The following is a 19,825-nucleotide window of genomic DNA, read 5'->3' as shown; positions in this document are numbered from 1 at the left end:
CAGCTTACCCCACTGTTATTATTGTTGTTGCTGCCTTTTCTATGGCTTGTTACATTTTAGTATGTTAAACCAAATGAAAAACATTTTAAGACCTCAATCGAAGAAACACCAAGATAATGTGCTCAAGCTACAGAGGTTTCTGCTACAGTGCACAATTACCTGCATTTTCTGCAGTAGAACGTATTTCTAGACAATTCCCACAGACCCAAAGATTCACCAGCATATTTCTAACATTTTAATTATGTTCTCCTTACCTGGATTCTTGATAGAGTCTACTATGGTTTTGTAATTTGCTTTATTTGCACTCAAGCCAGCTGTAACATCTTCAATCCTCCACAAGTCTTTTTGTATTTGTGCTTTCTCCTGGTTGTTTATAATAAAAGAGAAGATACATATACATATAAAACCCATTTTAATTTATAATGGGGTTATCCTGTTTTTGATACCAGACCCAAACTCATTTTCCAGAACTTACATGAGAACCTAGGAGTCTAGAAATGGGTTAAATGTTAATTTTAACATTTAACAAACAAACAAACCACCCCAACCAACATATCTCACAGGTAGGCCCATAACATTTAGAGCATTTTCTGAGTCAGGGAAGACTTTCTAGAGAATAGATAGGGAATGAGACATCACCATACTGTTCCCTACGTTATTATTCAGACTGCAAAAACCTAATTTAATATTCTACATACAGTGAGCTTTTAATTTGACCCCAAATTAAATTCTCACATCTTTCGAACACCCTTCAGGCTGATAGGGCAGTGTTACAAAACTACTGGACATGATGTGTTACAGGTTGAAACAACATCCCTCTGTTCTCCCAGGATTCAGTCCCATCTGGTACCCTATTTGCTCTACTGATTCTTTCCAACAGGCAAGACCGGGAAGCTTTGTCCACAGTCCGGATCCTGCCCCTGACCGTATCTTGTGGCTTGAAGCCCTGGCTGCTGAAGCCACCACTTCAGCCATGCATTTATTGCAATCACCATAAATAGCTGTTTTCCCCTCTGTTTGTGGGTTTTTATTTTTTTCCCCAGGTTGGGAGTAATCTTGATACTTTATGGTAAGCCATTATTATTTTCTACGGAATTAATGCCTGATAAATCTTCCTTCAAAAATCGGCATTAAGAATAAACTTAATGATATTGTTTTCCCTGTGGTTTTATAACGAAAGCTGAAGGCACTGCAACACTTTAGTCAGGAATTGCATACAAACTCCTTAAGAACCCCAGAAATCCATCACTTGCCAGGAGCTGCAAAATAACCGCTAATTAATCCTATAAACCTGAAAGAGAAAAACTTCAGTAAAAGCTCTTAAACCTCGTAGAACTAGGGAAAACATATCAATTGCTTTCTACTTTCTGTCTTACGTTAGAAAATATGTCCAGCAAAGTAACAGATCAGGAAACAGGGTGCCAAGAACACCAACATTTAAATGATGGAGAACGTTATTTGCCTGTAGTAAACTCACTCGATAGATGGGACATATCTTGAAAGATTGTCAGGAAGAAAACCATAAATTTACAAATTTCATTTCATTTTTATGAGATTAATCATCCCACAAGGCACAAAATGATGGATTTACAATAATCAAACCTCAAGATTGGTCACAAAAAACAACACACACACACAAAAAATTCTTTTTCTGAAACCACTCAGAAAAATGTTGGATCAGTAATATACAAAAAAAAAAAAAGATCTTTTGATATTATTTCTTCCCGTTACTTAACTCTTTATGTGAAGACAATATTTTAAACCAAAAATGGAATAGGTCCAAAAGATAAACAGATGAATTTATTTTTAAATTATGAAAACCAGGACTGCTGTTTACCAGAGGGTATAAATATACTTTATGGGCGAGCATGAAAAGTTAGCTTGGAGAGAGAAATTAATTTCTCTAACTTCCCTCACACAGAAACATAATTTAGCATGATTTATAAAACCAGAGCAGAAACACTTAACAACTGAGAAGTCATCACTGACAAAATAGAACTTCAAAGTTAATTTCAGCATGACCAGATCCCAACCCTTAAGCAAAAGACAATGAAGCTACAATCTTGAAAGCAAGATTTACCTTCAACCAAGCTGCTCAAACCATTTAGTTTTTTACCTCTTAATTAATGATATATAAAAACAGTATTAGCCATTTCCTATGGCAGCTTGAGCCTGCAATTTTATTGATTTTTCAGTAATATTCCATGAAGACTACAGGCTTTTTTGTGTGTGTGGTGTTGTGGGTGTTTGGTTTTTTTTTGGTTTGTTTGTTTTGGTTTGACTTGGTTTGTTGCTTTTGTGTGTGTGTGTGGTTTTGTTTGCTTTTTGTTGTTGTTGTTTTTAAGTACAACATGTATTTAATGCTATTGTAAAATGCTAGGTAAATAGTCTTGAGCCTATGCATGCTTGGGCAGACACCTAAAGACCCCAATGATTATGGGCACTTAAAAATCAGACTTCTTTGAAAGACTGTGGTTTTAACAATATTCTGTACTTTCCAGAAAAATCAGCTCCCCTTAATACCTCCAAAATGGATATTCGGAAACATTTTTTAAAGTCTTAGCCAAAGACAAACTTATCTCTGCATATATTTAAATGTGCATGTACATATTTAAGTATAGACACATAAAACACGTCCCATGTGTACGTCTGTGTGCATGCATATGTCTGCATATATGTACATGATATGAGATGTTAAACTAAGTTCACATTTTTTTCAGTGCAAGCCATTTTCCCTTCCATGTGTACTGCTAAATCACATGCCATGCAGCCAGTATTTTAAGCATGTGCAATGCAGAACTGAAAACTGTTTGTTAAAGTACTTTTTTAAAGTATATTCCGTGTAAACCTGTAATTTCCCTTTGTTAATCAAAATGACTTCATACAGGGATGATCTTATTCTACTCCTGGGATTTTTTGGAGGGATGTATTCTACAGCTGATCTCAAATGTGTAACACTCTGGCTCCAGAAACTAAGCACAAACACACCCCAAAATGAAAAGCGGCTGAAAATGGAATTTTAAGATGGATGAAATCTAAAAAGGTTTTACACCTCTTTTGTTCTGATACAGGTTTATACATTAATGGCAAAACCAGACTAACTCACATCTGACCAGATGTTTGTTGCAAATATATACATTTAAAAACTCAACTAGAGAGCTGTTTTATTCCAGAATACTTGGAAAAGTAGACTAAGAGTTAACCAAGTTAACATTGAGCTTGTTCCCTGTGCTTTAAAATAAAACTATTCTGCTTTGACACAGGAAAAGCAATCTGGACTGTATTCCTTGCTCCACGAAAAAAATCATCAGTCGTTAGCAGGTATGTAGAAATAACCTCATACACCACATCCAGTTCAGCAAGCAGAACAGCTTAGCTTCAAACAAAGCTTCTTGGTAAGATTCAAAACAGAAGAACTGATTTAAAACTGAGATGCCTTTCAATTACTGATGGCTTTTAAACACTTATTCCACTTCACAAAACAAGCCGCAGAGGTAAGTCTCCCGTAAGTAGAAGAACATGACAAAGAACAAGTAACTACAATAACAAGCTAGAGGCTGAGGTTCTTAAAAATGGATAAAGAAGCCAACGTCAGATCAAATAAATGGAAGACTAAGAAGTCCTGCAGAGTCTTATAAATTAAATATGTTATCAATGTCGAGATGTCAGCATGTAATAAAAGCATAATAAAATAATGACAAATTTGCAGAGACAACTCATGAGAAACTATTAGGCTGGAAGATAGCTAGTTACTGTGCAGCTATGCTGTTACCATTTGTGAACTTTGCAAACTTAAGACATGACAGATGAATACAGTGCAAAAATTGCAGAGGTTCTCTTACGAGATGATAGCTTTCAAGTTCAGATAAAATCTTCTCACAAGCAAGCCAGTGTCGGGAAACAGACTCACCTGAGATACCAAAGAACTATTCATCTGTTCCTGTAAGGCTTTTTTCAGCTGGCTCACATCGTTTTCTAGTTTCAGATATTCATTCCAGGCATTTTCCATTTCCTAATAACAAACAAAATATTCTAATGCAATGTTATGATAAACCTGGATATCACTCTATCCATTTCTTAAGCACAAAACTGGTATTTAACACTTGAACTCACTCTACCATGCTACGAAGGGAGAAAGTCTACTCCAGTTCGATTTCCTTGAACCTTCCCCCTCTATTTAAAATAAATTTGCAATTAGAATTCAAACAGTCACCTAAACCAGAATTCGTATTATGAAACACAAAGCAGTTTTCTTTAAAAGCTCTACTGACTGTACTGCGATGTCATTATAAGCAAATAAACAAGCAGATACTTGGAAAATAAAGCCTGCAAAAAATCTGAACTCTGGAGTAGTTTCTATGTAAGGAGGGACGGAGTAGGGTTTTTGGTTGGTTGTTTTTCTCTGAAGTCTGGCAAAGACATAACTCGGGAGTTGAGGGGAAGAAATAATGGAGGTTTACAAAACCCTGAGTTGCACGGAGAAATCGACTGGCTGTTCCCCATCCTTTCTCACACAACAATATGGGTCTACCACATCAAACAAGTGTGAGTCAGGCTCTAAACAAATAAAGTGGCTGTCCACACAGTTGGGAACAGTTCTGTGCAATACTTTGCCAAATGTTTTGGATGCAAAAGGTTCACAGAATTTAATAGGAGTCTTGGACAGATACTCTGGTATAAGATATACTGAGGATTGCTGAAGAGATAAAAATATATTTTATATTTAAATACTTTTTAAATAGTATTTAAATACGTTTAAATACTACTGGCATCTTAATGTTCAGATCTTACTATAGAAAAGGCGTTCTAGAAACAATCTTACAAAGAGATGATCCCACATTCATTAAGAGGTAAGAATAATACAGTGAGTGCATAACACCCAGGCTTAAAATGTTCTCTTTCACAGCCAATTCTTACAAATATTTTTGCTTTTAAATGTTTCGATTAAGTCATAATATTAACAGTACATTTTGACTGAAATATAAACAGACATTTCCAAGCCCTTTTCCCTTGGAAAAATACCATGCTTGTATTTCCACTGCAAAAAGGGCTACCTGAAAGATTTGCAGTTTAAGCCCCATACATGAATGGCAGAACTATAAAGAAATCTTCAAGCACTTTTTGGGGGTGGGGAGGGCAGAACGAGATGGGTGCATTGAAGAGGAAAGCTAGAGACGTAGTTGTTCCGATTTGGCGTCCTGTACCTTAACAAGATCTGTTCACAATAGGACTTAATTTCCCCATCCAAAGGGAAAAATACAGTTTAACTGGCATTTTAGTTACTGTTTCCTTGAAACAACCAAAACCACATACCGTCGAAACTTTGGATATTTCAGCCCGAATATGTATGAGGTCCTCTTGCAAAAGTCTCTGCTGGTAGGAAATTTTTTCTGCATGCTGTGGTTGGTCTTTGTACTGTTCCATCTGCCTGTGTAAAACCTCCAAAACTGACTCCAGCTGATCCTAACAGAGAAGCAGGCAGCAGTAAGCATTTACAGCAAACTTCACTAAATTACCTGTGTGAAGACAAAAGCTGTTTTTCACGCCCACAGTATTTCCTCTAAGCCACTACGTTAGCATTGACCTCCTATTGTGGAGACTAGGATGTGAATAAAAACCTGCAAGAGCTTTAATTAATCACTATAACCAAAATTCTCTGATATTTTCCACTATATCTGCTTTGATAGCCAAGCCTGTACAAACAAAACAAAACAAAACAAACAAAAAGTGAGATTTTTTTTTCTATTTACAGTCTTTGAAAACTGTAATCTACAGTTTCAGAAAATCCCCTAAAGTACTACCAAATTGTGATAACCACAGCACAGCATTAACTGTTTATTTATATAAATAAATAAATATAATATAAATATAAATAAATAAATATATATATATATATATATATATATATATGTAGCTTCTCATTCACTGCTATAGCTCATGGGCAGGGAAGCAGATAAAGGTGCACACATGCAAGGGAAGTCAAGGAAACCCTTTTGTTACTGTTCACAGCTCCACTTGTGACCTGAATGGGCATGGAGGAAAGAAGGAGGGTTCCAACTGAACTCGTCACAGAAAATATTCCAGCATTTCAGTCATAAACCTCAGAATAAGGCTCACCATACTATCGATAAACAAGCATAAGTCTCAAATCACTACAGATCAGTAGCTCGTTTTTTCTTTTTTCTTTTTTTTTTTTCTTTAAATAAAGACCATACAAGTTACAGAGAGGGTTCAGTATGGCTCTTGCTCGCACACAGAAGCACGCTGCCGTTAATGCAAACAATGTTTGCGCAGGTGGGAAGAAGTGCAAATGAAACGTGATTCTGCCTCCCACCACAGGCGTCTTGAGGCATTAAGCAGAAGTATACAGAAATGTGTACGCACCCCAATTTTTGAAAAATGCCAGAAAATGAAATATATGTAGTTTTAAAACGTTCACTTACAAAAACTCATTTTCTAAAACAACGTAACTCAATCCTAACATTATGTAACATTGTATTTTTCCTTATATGTTTATATATACGAAGAAAAGTACTGCAATGCAAACAGCATCCGGTAATTTGATTTTTTGTTTGCAAAAAAAAGTTTATAACGTAGTATATAAAGTAGTTTATAATGATTTATTTTATAAAAATCTTTTTCATCTACTCACTTTATTTTCCTTCAGAGCTCTTATTTTGTCCTCCAAGTCCTGCAGAATTCTGTCCTGCTCACAGAAAATGCTCAGCTTGACCTGAAAAGAAAATCATTTAAATATTACATATAATATTAAATTAATATAATAATATTAAATTTCTAAAAAGAAGAACAGCGTCCACTAACAATAACTTACCCCAAGGAGCATAAGAAATGCGAACAATTAACAGTACAAATAGCCAAAACAATGCAAGAGGTTCCAAAGTGGTATTTGATACTTACATCAATATCACTTTCTGCAATCTTGACAGGTTTTGTACTTCGTTCTTTTAATGTGTCACGCCCTGTCACCTAAGAGGAAAAGTTTTTAAAGATCTGAGAAATCTGTTTCAAACTAAAACTTCACTATGCTTCAGCAATGGAAAAAAAAAAAAAAAAAAGTTTTGTTGAATATTCAAGTTTATCAACATAGATAGACAAAATTTTGGATACAAGGCTTTTCAAAAATGCCACTATTTTTTTTCAGGGAGGTAATCAGAAAGGATTATTAGTTATATTAGGTTATTTAATTACTCTTAGAGTAGCTTAAAATTCTGTACAAAATAGCATAATCCCCTCTGTCTATGGTTACGACAGCCCTGTTCCTGAAAAACCTAAGAGTTTTAACTGTCCACCTTTAATACCTTTCTTGAACCCGAAGGACCTGAATAGTTCCTTCAAATGTGTGATTGCAAGAATAACAGCATTAATTAATGACTAAAAATATATCTTTCTGGCAACTGTTTCATTCTACAAAGGACAGTCTCTTCCCTAGTACAAGGTGAATTTTATTAAAGATAGACTGCTTAAAGAGTGCTAGGGTGGGATTTAAATGCAATTAATCTATTTTGACATGCTTTTAATATACCAAATCTCTCATTCCACAAATCACTGCTTCCATATGCCATTTCTGGTGAGATTATCATCTTTTCATGTAACGCAGTTTTTACATCAGTACAGAAACTATACTATATGATGCTTCCAGCAATCTTAAAAGAAAGCTATGTCTATCCCCGCAGAAAAGTTTATTACTTCCACTGTTTATATTCGACCCTTTTGGCGAATAAATAAGGCTAAGAGAATCGTCACAGAATACAGCTCACAAATCACATGGGTTTTGTGAGCTTTAAAATCAAAAGGCTAAATGGTACTCAATCAGAACACTTTTATATTTTGTTAAAGCAAATATTATCTTACGAAAGAAACAGCTGGCGTTCAGGATAGCGCTCATGTATCTTGTATTCTTTCATACAGGAAAGGATTTATGAATAAATGTTCACCTAATTATTGTACTCAATAATATAAAACCAAAAGTTTTGTTGTTGTTGTTGTTGTTTGTGGTGGTTTTGTTTTGTTTTACTTTTTTTTTTTTTTTTTTTTTTTTTTTAAGTGGGAGAGAAGGGGCCGTTTGCCATTTGCTGACTCTGGTACAGATTTCAAGCGACACAGTTCACTGATCAAGCTACCAGGGTCCTACAGGATCACACTACCTTTCTTTAAAGTAATTGAATTTTACTGCAAGTCTAAATAAATCTTTGATACAACCTCAGTTTCTCCTTTAACATGGTGCATGAAGTTTGACAGCTACAGGTAATATTTGCAAAGAAACTACATTTAAGACAGAAGATTACGTTCATTTATGTTTCAGGTCTCCTCTCCTCCAACTGTGGTCTCCCTTCACATACTTATCATGGGATTTCACGTGGGGAAAGTTACACATTTGCTACTTCCCCACTACCAAAATCAAAAGCATTTACTATCTCTCAAGAAACATTTCCATTTTCAAATATTTTCATCTTCAGCAGTGTTATGCTTTATCTAAGAACCCCCCCTGTCTTTTAAAGGCATCAACGAAATTATTTAAATACTAACTCCTATGTATAACGGTAAGAAATAATTGCATAGAAACAGAACTTTAGCATGTCCAAATATTAATTTTGCACATTTAATTACCTGCAAATTAACAGGATGCAAAAGCCTTTTTCAAAGCCATGAAATTAACACAAAGACATAGTCCACAGATTTGGGGGATATTTAAAATTACATAATCCCAGCTGTAAGGATTTTGTTAATTTTTCAAGCAGTGAACATGAGGACATAACGAAGATTCAGCATGCTTTCACATTTTCAGAACTGCACACAGGAGTCGCTGCTCGACACAACCATTTTCAAACCATGAGAAAACGAAACCAAAGTCAGCCAAAACTTTGCAAACAGACTCCAAAGTGGGGAGGCGGGGAAAAACCAAAAAGGAAAAAAAAAAGGGAAGAAAATCTTACAGAAAGCTCTACTGTTTACTCCAAGACACCTGTAAAAGCCAGAATATGTAAACATCGACTGCTAAGTTGAAAAGCAATGGGATGAGCGCAGTTCAGATGCAAGCAGTCTTACATGTATACTGGAAAGTAACCCCTGTGCTGAGTTCTTCAGCACTTTGTAAATCATGTTGATCAGAGGTCCGTTATTTTCTATCTGTTTCAAACAAAAGTTCAGTAACAACTTGTTACAGGTCAAAGAAACACAACCTTAGCACACAAAACTCCATGAGCAGCAGCAATCTCATGCTCTCCTTCCACACACATCCTCGAGGTGTAGGATCTGTATAATCTCCCATCACAGAAGCTGTAACTGGCTATTTATCTATCTTGTTATATTTTGGACGGGTTGTCTTGAACCCTAAGACTTCTTTCCTTTCACAAAGCACACATATAAACACACAACACAACCTAGGATTTATTCAGGGTTGTCCAGCTGCAGCTTAAGAAGCTCCAGGAATCACAGCAAGACGATTTCTGGTGTGTAATACACCGTAACGCTTGCACCACGAGCTCCGTGCTGCTAACTTGAGCAACCCAGTGAAGACCTTAGTGACCCAAGTCCCTCCAATCCCACTTACCACTGCTCCCGAAACAAATATTACCCGCGTGGCACAACCTTGCACTAGCAGCCTCTTTCAACTGCAGCAGAAACAAAACAGCTTCAGATATTAGAGCGTGACTGCAGAAGAACGAAGCAGGACCGCTGCTAAACCACTCAGAGGGCCCCAGATTTGCCTAAATTGGTTGCACGATTTATGCCTAACAGCACAAACTTTGCTCTACCTCTGCAGGCCTCCTTCCCTGTTTCTGTTTCACACAGAAGCTTGTAGGAAAATGTATTTTTCTATCCCTTACTATTCCTTACTGCTTTTCTAATACAGGGTCGCACTTTTTCACCTCCGTTTTTGGGATAGAAAAAGCTGTAACACATCGCTGTGGAAATCCATTTGCAGAAAAGGCATGGTTATATATATATATGTATCTATAGCATAGAGATACAACATGTCTTTCATGCCCCATATACCTCTTTTTAATGAGTGAAAAGGAATAGAGAGTCATTGGTTTATTCTTTTTCCTTTTTTAAATGTCAGAAGTATCTTGCTTGCAGGAGAAAAATATTGAATTTGATTCATATTTGTAACGTTCATCTATTTCATTTACACAACCGTCAGGACAACGCACTGTAATACTGAACAATACCACGGTGGTATCAACACCAAAATATTTCTTAACACTTTAAAGCTTTTAAATAATACTCAAAAATAGACTGATAAAGTAAGGATAAGAGCAACGTTTCTCTGAGGACAAAACATCTGAGTTATGACAAATTACTAAATACCATGTAACCAGTTACTGCAATCTGTTTTAATACTGTGGCATGAATTATGCAGTTAATTAAATGTTTAATAACTACTCCTTGTTGAAGAGTTATATTTCAAAACCTCTAGGAAGAAGTCTCTTCAGAGATAATGGATGAAGTACAAAAATGTTTAGCTTCAGTTCTAAAGTCTTTAATCCTATTTGAAATTGTTTAATCAGAGTGGGGCTAACTCAAAGCCCAATGAACTCAAAAGACAGACTTGAAATAAAAGGCATTATATCTAAGCCTTCACTGTCTGAAATGCAAGATACTACGTATATTAACTGTGAATTTGCCATATTCCACCTTTACCAAATCAATATGTAATTTGCTTTGTTTCATCGAGCACTCTGTTTTCCTCATGCTGCTAAACAAAGTCTCTCTTCAGTAATTTCTATTAAGCAGCAAAACACAAATTCAAGCACAAGAAAGATACCTACTCAATTTTCACAAGGTCTCTTTAATCTCTCAACACCCTGACCTGAATTTCACATTTCTGGCCCACAACTGAAAGAAGGTTATTCTTCTTCCGAGCTTGAGGATATTTAACTGAGAAAGACACGACCACCTTGAAAAACCAGATCGCTCTTACAGAACCACGCTCGACACTTTGGCTGTCAAGATTTTTCATAAGGGAGTTCGAACTAACATTATCTTTCCACAGAAAGAGCAGGTTGTCCCCATACGTTATTCTTTCTGGCTGCTTTTGGTTGGTGCTACGCAGGCTGCACCTGGGATACAGTTGATTTGGCACAGCCCTGAGCAAGGCCTGAAGGGATATGTGTCCAACTGATTTTCAATCTGTACATTTGTGATTACAACAGCTCATATATGTGAGCATTTACACTACATATACCACACAGAGCATGTGATTCATAAAATGTCTAACACATTGCTCATATTTTCCATTGATCTATTTGGTTTTCTATTCAGACACTCAAACATCAGATGAAATTGAAATTCACACAACACTGGTCCAGGTAGCTTACTAGTGGCAGATATGGAAGGTATTCAGTTTAGATGGATGTTTTGATGCTCAGTACTGTATTTTGTTATTATTAGGAAACATGACTTAATATTACACAAACATATTTGTGCATGGGTAAATACATAGATTTTACATCTCTTAGCTATAATAACATGAAAATAAATGAAAGGTGCCAATTAATCACCACATTTTCACCCCAAAAAAGTAAGAGCTTATAAATACAGGATATTTTAAAAACAAGGAAAAAGCTCAAGTAGATTTAAAGGGAACAGCTGAATTGAAAAAACATCTTATTTTAGCTTAGAGGAGTTGACTTCATATTGGTTCTAATGCTACAGCAAAAAAGCATTTTGAATCTATTTTTTAATCTGGTTTCTCTAAACCCACAAAATACCATTCATCTGGAGTAGCAATAATACAAATTCTACCTACAAACTGAAGCACCTGTATTTTCTGAGTTTGCACATTAGTTCTAAAGCCGCTAATACGAACACACTCAACATTTTAAGCACAAAAGTGATGGCAAAAGACAGAGTTTCTGTCTCGGAACCCAAAGTGATTTGAAAACCTGAAGGAACAAAGACGATACAGAAAAGGTTGCTGGGTTAAAGACAATGGAAGTAGACTCATAAAGTCTTACCTTCAGATCCAAATACTCCAAATCCTTTTTCAGCTGGATATAAGTGTCATCAGCCTTGAGGTAATTACATAGAAAAAAAAAACAAAAAAACAAAAAAACAATATATTTGAAGGTTTGAAAAATAATTCAGAATACTTGGATTGGCTATGTATACGAAAATGATGAAAGAGGAACCAAAATAACAGAGTAGGAAGTACATGAAAAGCATATTTGCTCCACCAGCATATTGCTATTTACAGCTGAAAGATGGGCAAAATATTTCCTGAGTGCATTACTGCCTCACGCCCACCCTCTGAAGATATGGATTTGAATCCTCCAGCTCCAACAAGGCACATAACTACCTTAAACAACAGATTTTCAGAAGTTATTTTTTCAAGACTTTTTTTGCTGACTATCCCTTCTTCAAAAAACTCATGGGGTTGTCCTCCACCACAGTATGTCCCTGCGAGAGAAGGCTTTACCTAACTGAATGTCAGATATAAATGCCTCTAAATGCCTCTCAGATGCCTCTATGTATCAAATCATTGGAATACGTCTGAGCACGTTATTATATTATTAGATATTAATTCCTTTTTTTAAGGAATATAAGAAATATATATTTCTTATAACACATATTCTCAGTGGCTAACTCCTAGCTGCTGTCAGCTTAATGCTATGGTTACATTCATCTAGCAACATCTTCATCAGAGTCACTTAATGAAAAGCGTGCATACGAGTCGTAACAGAATTATTTCTTCTTTTTTATTTTTTTTGATATAAGGGGTATTTGCAATACGTAACAAAGTAAAACTTAACTGTTGCAAATTGATTTTTAATTAGCCAAAATTCCTACGTTTTTTGCTGAAACTGTTGTATGTTATAATTTTATATCCTTGATTCATGAAACTTCAGAATAAAAGAAATACACAACTATACCTTATTCAAGTTTTGAACCAATCAGACTGTGTATTTAAAGAAGGAAAGAAAACATTTTTTTTTTTGCCATAAAATCACTACATCACATCTGCATTTCTTCAGAGGTGTTCACTTACAATTATGTTCAATATCCTTGCAAATCTGGCTGAGGACTTGGCTAGAAAGTATGCCCATTTTTAAGGAGAAATCCCTGTTGCTAAGCCCACCTTAGCAAAATTGTTCTGTAGGTGAGGGTAAGTACAGAAAATAAACTTTTCCAGATTTAAAAATAAAAGGCCTTCAAGTTTAGGCCAATACATAGCCTCCACCAATTACAAATGTTTTATCCCTATTTTTGCAGCTCTAATACAGGCCAAAGAGCTCAACAAGTACATTTGGTTCATCTCACAGTAACGTTTCGAACATCAGTGCAATCGAGAGCACTGTTTGCTTTGTTTATGACTCAAGATGCCCACAAACTTTTTATGAGCTAATGTTCACCTGCAGAACTGACACAGTTACAAGCTCGTATGGATGTACAAACTGGCTGATGCGTTTCAACTTGCAGGTGACACAGCATGTAGGACAAGGAGCCAATCCCATCACGAAAGCAGCACAGAGAAATGGTTTTGCCTCCGAGTGAGCATAGTCTTTTAACCCACATTTCTGAAGATGCAGCATTTTCAGAAATAATATAAAGAGGAAGGACACGTAACACTTTGTAGCATACGCACTGGCACCCTGTAGCTTAAAATGCTCATCTCAGAGCGAGTACAGCAGCAAAGAAAAACTGCAAACAACCTGGGAACTGCAGAGCTCCGAAGAATGGGCAAGAAAGCACAGACTCGAGCATGCCACCGACGAAGCATTTGCAGAGTCACAAAATGTCATAGAGCACAGAAGAGCCAAGCAGCAGCTGACCTGATAGGTGGAATTAGTTGGCAAGTGCTGCAGCAATTGTGCGATTGTGTAATTTCGTATACTAGCCAACTTAGCCTGATGTCTCCTTAATCGAATGAGAAGCAATGTTAGCTCTTCAGGCTGCAGGTATTTAGACACATTGTAAAGAGGAAATTAGCAGTCTTCAGGGAGAGTAACTGTAATTACATTTTTCACCTCAGTGCCCAGAAAGCAGTTACTTGACATGATTAAGCAATTATTTCATTAACTTCACATTTGGTCAAATAAACATAATAAAAGTGGAATCCTGTAATAACAGACAGCTCGCTCCCATTCTCATTGGGAGTAACAGCAAAATTCCTACAGGCTTTATTATTCCTACAGGTTGGCTAAGATCAAGTTTCAGATTCAGGCTATTTATGTTTAAGCTAAGAAAAATAACCACTACGGAATAAGCAGAATTTTAAAAATTTACGATATTAGGATGACAAAAAAAAAAAAAAAAAAAAAAAAAGGAGAAGAAATTGCTCTTTCAACTTACCGACTTGCCATGCAAGCTGGGCGCGCTCACAGTATGGGTCATGTAGCCCATAGCTGGCATGGAGCGTCGATCAACGTGAGCTGAGCTCTGTAAGAAGCCACAGGCAGAACTGTGAGGATTGTCTCAGGTGAGAGGTATGCTACACTTGAGGGGAAATTCAGAAGATATGCACCTCTGCCAGAAATTTTCTGTTTGAACTCAAGCCATGCTTAGATCAGGGAACATTCGTGGGCCAGCCAGATCCTTGAGGATTAAAAACTTATAAAAGAACAAATGCAACCGGCTTAGGACCTGTGATGCTGGACAGAGCAGTGGATTCTGGCAGTGCAAGATACTTCAGAAGCTTGTGCAAAGTGCTTTTCAGCGAGTTAAAAAATATAGATATTCATAAAATGTCTCGCACACAAACACACACACACACGTAATGTCTCCCAGAGAAATCAGCCTGGCTGATGCCCTTAAATAGCAGGCTTGTACTCCAGACAGTAACAACTGTGAATGCCCTCCTTTAGCCATGGAACAGTTCTCCACGCTAAGCTCCTGACGTGAGTGACACCTTGTGGCAATGGGTCCCATTAATACCAGGTTTTATTAAATAATCACATTTGATACGCCTCTTTCTGCTTATAATACAAAAACCTGCTTCGCATCCATTCTTTCATCTTTTCCTCAAACTCTTTGGTTATCTTCAACACAGACTAAACGTCTGATGATTTATATTCGTTCCTCTGAATTTTACTGTATGCTGTTTTGTTCTGCCCCAACCCTCCACCTTTTTTTTTTTTTTTTTTTTTTTTTTTTTTTTTTTTTTTTTTAAGGTGTAACTGAATAGAATTAAGTAAAGCATAAAAAGTAAAAGATTTCTGTGGACACATGCATTTAAATATAAAATGATGCTGTGTGTTTGCATGAACATGAGTGTTTTTCTCCAGAAACGTCTATGGAAAAGTTTTACAGACAACGAAGATTTTGTTTTCATACATCGGTAAAACCAATGTGACATAAAAACGTTTTATTCTGTGAGTAAAATTTATGCAGCTACATTACACAGGAAGGGAAGAGCCTTCTGCACATTCCTTCATAAGGGATGTAATGCTGCTTCAACTTACACGTGGAGAAACCAATGCCTGGTATAACATAATCAGGAGCTAAAAAAATAGCAATAATTTTCAGTGCTGCACATCACCAGACAACTTCATTCTCTGACAGAATATTATAAATCTAGAGATGCTGAAAGACATCTGACAGCTACACAGCATCTACTAGGAAAAATCTCAGCTGTCCGTGAAGCTGGCATGCAACCTCAGTTCACGGTCCTGAACAGCCACGCTGGATGTGCATGTGCAGGACTCTGCAAATACTTTCCCCAGCTGAGCCCACGGATGTAGTTAAAGAATTGGCTGAATACAGAGGCTTTCATTCCCACTTATTCCGGTGTAAAAGCTACCGAGGCAAGTTCTACATTGATTCAATCCTGAATTTCCCTAATTTCCTCAGGCAAGGGGAGCCACGTGGAGTACTGAGTTAGAAAACGTCCAGATAAGAGTTTAGCGAGTACAACCAACTGCTCTGCAATTCTGCAGGAGGTTAACGTTTCAGACCAACACAATTTGACTTCGGTTAGCCCAGTGCTATCAACTCCACAAAGGGCATAAACCATCAAATGTATGAGAAAGTATGACTAAAAACTAATAACTAAAAACTCAATCAGCTCCAAGACTAACTACACTAGCAAAAGGTCAAGAGAAAGTAGATATGGCAAACACTTCAGACCACGGCCATAAATATAGAATCAAGGAAAAGTTCACCCTGCTGTCTTTTATATTCTTGCCTATGTACTCTATCAATTAAAATTCTATAATGTGCATGTTTTATAGACACACATGTAAATCTCCAGCTTTTGAATAACAATATTCCAAATCCATGTGATGTGCCACAAGTATTTGTTGTTTGGAAAGGCAAATTAATAAATCTGAAATGATCCCAAAGACATGAATTTTAGGAGAAAACTGCTCATTGTATTAACCCTTACAACTTGCACGATCTTTCATACACAAGGCAGGATGCAACGTGAATTACTAAATGAATTACTAAATGAAATAACACACGGTGCTACATGTAAAGTAGTTTGAAATTATTGTTATACTGCATACAAACCTTTACAGCGTGACTTTGTATCTTCCTGGGGGATCCAGAGAAAGGGCTGTCCGCAGTCTGCCTCTCATTAGATGGTTTAACTGTAAGCCTTTCTGCAGGAGTGTGTGGTCTCCTTGGGGGAAAGCCTTTCGGTGGCCCAGGTGGAGGAATATCAGACGGAGAGGGTGGAACGGATATCGATCGTGGGACATCCAGCGAACTTTTTGACTTACCCCGATCCATAAAGTCCGAAGAGCCTACGTACAGCGGGGCAGTGGGGCTGCCATGCTTAAATTGCTGTCTCTGCTGCCACTCGTAGAGCTGCCAAACAGTTCCGTCCTTGTTTGCTTTCCTTTCCTCCTGGGACATCTTCAAGTGGCTAACACGGTCTTGTGCGTACTTGTAGTCACTCGGCAAATTGCGGTTTGGTGGCGGCGGTGAGCTCCCTGAAGGCTGCCTGGTATTCTTTGGCAAAGTGTGATAGTTCTCAGGAAAAGGTGGATTGGGGCCCTGACGGGTAAGAGTCTGATCAGAAGCGAGGCTGCAAAGGGATGGGGGGGAAGGGTAAAAATTAAGCATATATTGGTGAGTAAGAGTGGGTGATTAAAATAAAACAAAATAAAACAAAGCCTCTAATAACATCAGCTACAGGAAACAACACCCAAGATTCCTTTAAAAAAGGAGTTTACAGCAACATTAACAAAGTAATATTGATGAAACCTACCCTGCACAAAAATACTACATTGTATTCGTGGACTGATAACAATACCTCTAAACAGAGGCTATTAATTTAGTGTCTGCCCTAGAAGGACCTACTAGAAATAATCTTAAGGGACAGATGATTACCAGTACTTAGACCAAAAAAAGCATGAAGAACGCGAAGAAAGGCGTCATTGTAAGATTTAAAGAGCGATCTGTAAATGAATATGCATTTTTTCTGGAAGTCTGTTCACCACCAGGTGGTGCAGTTTGCGAAGCACAAATACACGCTCCTTGCAAACAATTCCCTTCAAGAAAGGAAGCAATCGCACCCATTGCAGAATGAGCATCTCACACACTTTTTGCTTTGTTTACATGAACATAAAAATTACATCGCACAGGGAAAGCCAGGAAACTTGGATGCAGTTGCCTAGGTACAGGCAGGTTGCAATTCCTCCGTGTATGAAGTGAGGAGAAACCTCCAGCAAAGGCAACAGGCTTCAATCGAGTGGCACCTCCTTCCACACGAGGTTTCAGACCCTTAAAAGTAATTTGTGTTCTGGAAAAACAGCCACTATGACAACCTACCAATATCTAGAACAGGAAAGGGACAGCATCCCGAATGACTCCAATCAGGCCCTAGTGAACTGTGGACACTTGCTTTTCTCAGAAATCAAGAGGAAAATGAACAGAAGTAGATGTTCTTGAGACTCTCCCTCTTTTAAATGATGAGGTATAACGAGTATAAAAAGGAAAGCAGGTGGTGAAGAGTGAAAAAAAACGGCCTACGCCATATGATTATTTACCACAGAAGTCATTCAGGACCTGCAATGGTGAGCAGCTACACACAAGGTATTGTAGAGAGAGCAGTTAATTGTTCAAAAGAAAAAAAAATGCAATTATTGGAAACATGATGTCCATTCCTGGCAACACACAGAAGCTAACAAAGACAAGTAAAGTCTCTTCCTATCCAACTCAGGAAGATTTCTGCATGGTAGGAAAATAAATATGTTTAACGCTGTATTTGCAAGAAAGGAAATTCCTCAACACGACATTATTTAGTTGGGAAAATATTCGGCTGACTTTTATCAGACTGATTTTTTTGGTTAGTGTGAATAAACTGTGCATTCACTGTGTCTATCCAGGCACTGAAACCAGATCAAAGACAAATAAGTTCTGGACAGCTGCTGGCGGATGGTCCCAACCTTTAAATACTTAAAATTCCCTTCAAGCTGCCTTCCAGGCTCTAGATTTCTCTCAGAGGCTGAGACGAACCTTCCTGAAGTAGCTACTCCCCTCTGCTGAGAGCAGAGAGGGTTTAAATGGCTGCCCTGGCCCGCAGTGCATCCAGCAGTGAGCTGGCTCAGAGAGATGAATCTCCCCAGTGACTGACAGCTAACATTTGCTAGTTAGCAAACAGTGCCGAGTGCTTCACAAAAAGAGAAAGTAAAATACTTATTTGAAAGATCTAAATACCTATAAAAAGGATGTAATGCGGGCAGATAATTATACAAACTGCTGCTACATTCGTGTGAGGCATCTAGCTGAAAGAGCTCTTTCTTGTCGTAACCCACTTGCTGGCACATCTTTATACACCTGAGCCAGGAGAAAAATTGTACTCATACGGTCTTCCAAATTTAAAGGCTTCTACATCCTCAGCGGTTCTTTGTTTGTAGCATTTCAGGTGGAATAACCATGGAGCAACAAGAAACTGAGTGCTCTGCTCATACTAAAATGAAAAGGGAAAGTCAATCAAATGATCACCTCTACTTCAAATGTCCATATCCTGAAATCAATAGCACAGCTGACACCTATCATATCACTTTTATCTACCAGTGAAGTGCACGGCAACAGCCTCAGCAGGTTGGGAGAAGGTGCCGTTTCAAAGCCTGAGCCATTTCTCCTTGGAAAGGTAGCATGCAACTCACTCCAAATGCAAAGAAAGCATTTGTCAGGGGAAGACAAGAAAAACAAGGTCACCTGAGCGAGAACAGAACGTGAAGAAAGTTCTGAAGGTAAGAAGCAAATAACTAACATATGTGTGTAGTTAGATTTTGGTCACAGCACTGCAGTTAACTAACTATTGGGAGGTTTCGCTGCATACTTGGCAGCTGAGGGAGCTGCTCCTACCTAGAGCAAAGGCTGGCACCTGCAACAGCACTACCCTAATGCTATGCCTGAAGCTCATTTACTGGCAAGAGTAATCGGGAAGAAAAGAGCACTTCTTTAGGGATAAGTCAAGCGTGCTCACTGCCTCTATTTGTGATGTGAAAAACCTCTGCAAAGGTTTTCCAAACAGAACGAGCCTTAAACCTTAACCAGAATTAACCTTAAATTTCTCACTGTATCTACGGTGAGAAATGTTAGCTTCAAGAAGCATTAAAAAAAAAAAAAAAAAAAAAAGAATTTTTCCTCCTAAAAACCACGTTAACATCTCCCATTGTTCTACGTTACAATTAGATTTTAGCAAATCTGTAAGGTACTAACTCAGCCAGCTACCCACATCTGAAAAACCCTCGTGCTCAGCAGAGAGCGCAGCTGCCTTTCCTGCCACTTGAGCCAAGGTGACACCAGGCGCACAGAGCCAGCGCTTCATTCTCTCAAACTGCTTCATAATCTGCCTGCACGTTTTGAAAGTAAAGCAATGATGAGATTTTCAAATTACAAAAGCATT

The 19,825-nt window shown here is 37.6% G+C and overlaps 1 protein-coding gene across 10 annotated transcripts in view; it reads right to left on the bottom strand.

The window, feature by feature from the left end:
- The window catches only part of PLEKHA7 (pleckstrin homology domain containing A7), a 135,393-nt gene that overhangs the window by 16,375 nt on the left and 99,193 nt on the right, over positions 1-19,825 (bottom strand). For all 10 annotated transcript variants that reach the window (XM_082762119.1, XM_082762123.1, XM_082762121.1 and 7 more), the window contains 8 exons: positions 16,474-16,993; positions 14,317-14,403; positions 11,982-12,035; positions 6,919-6,987; positions 6,653-6,733; positions 5,314-5,463; positions 3,911-4,012; positions 255-363 (listed from right to left, as the gene is read on the bottom strand). In XM_082762119.1, coding sequence (XP_082618245.1) covers positions 255-363; positions 3,911-4,012; positions 5,314-5,463; positions 6,653-6,733; positions 6,919-6,987; positions 11,982-12,035; positions 14,317-14,403; positions 16,474-16,993 — 1,172 coding nt within the window. The remainder of the gene's footprint in view (positions 1-254; positions 364-3,910; positions 4,013-5,313; positions 5,464-6,652; positions 6,734-6,918; positions 6,988-11,981; positions 12,036-14,316; positions 14,404-16,473; positions 16,994-19,825) is intronic.

This window comes from Aythya marila, assembly GCF_965140915.1.
Source record: "Aythya marila genome assembly, chromosome: 5".
In the NCBI taxonomy this organism is placed as follows: domain Eukaryota; kingdom Metazoa; phylum Chordata; class Aves; order Anseriformes; family Anatidae; genus Aythya; species Aythya marila.
The sequence above is the reverse complement of the archived record's forward strand: the minus strand, read 5'-3'. Positions and strand labels throughout refer to the sequence as shown.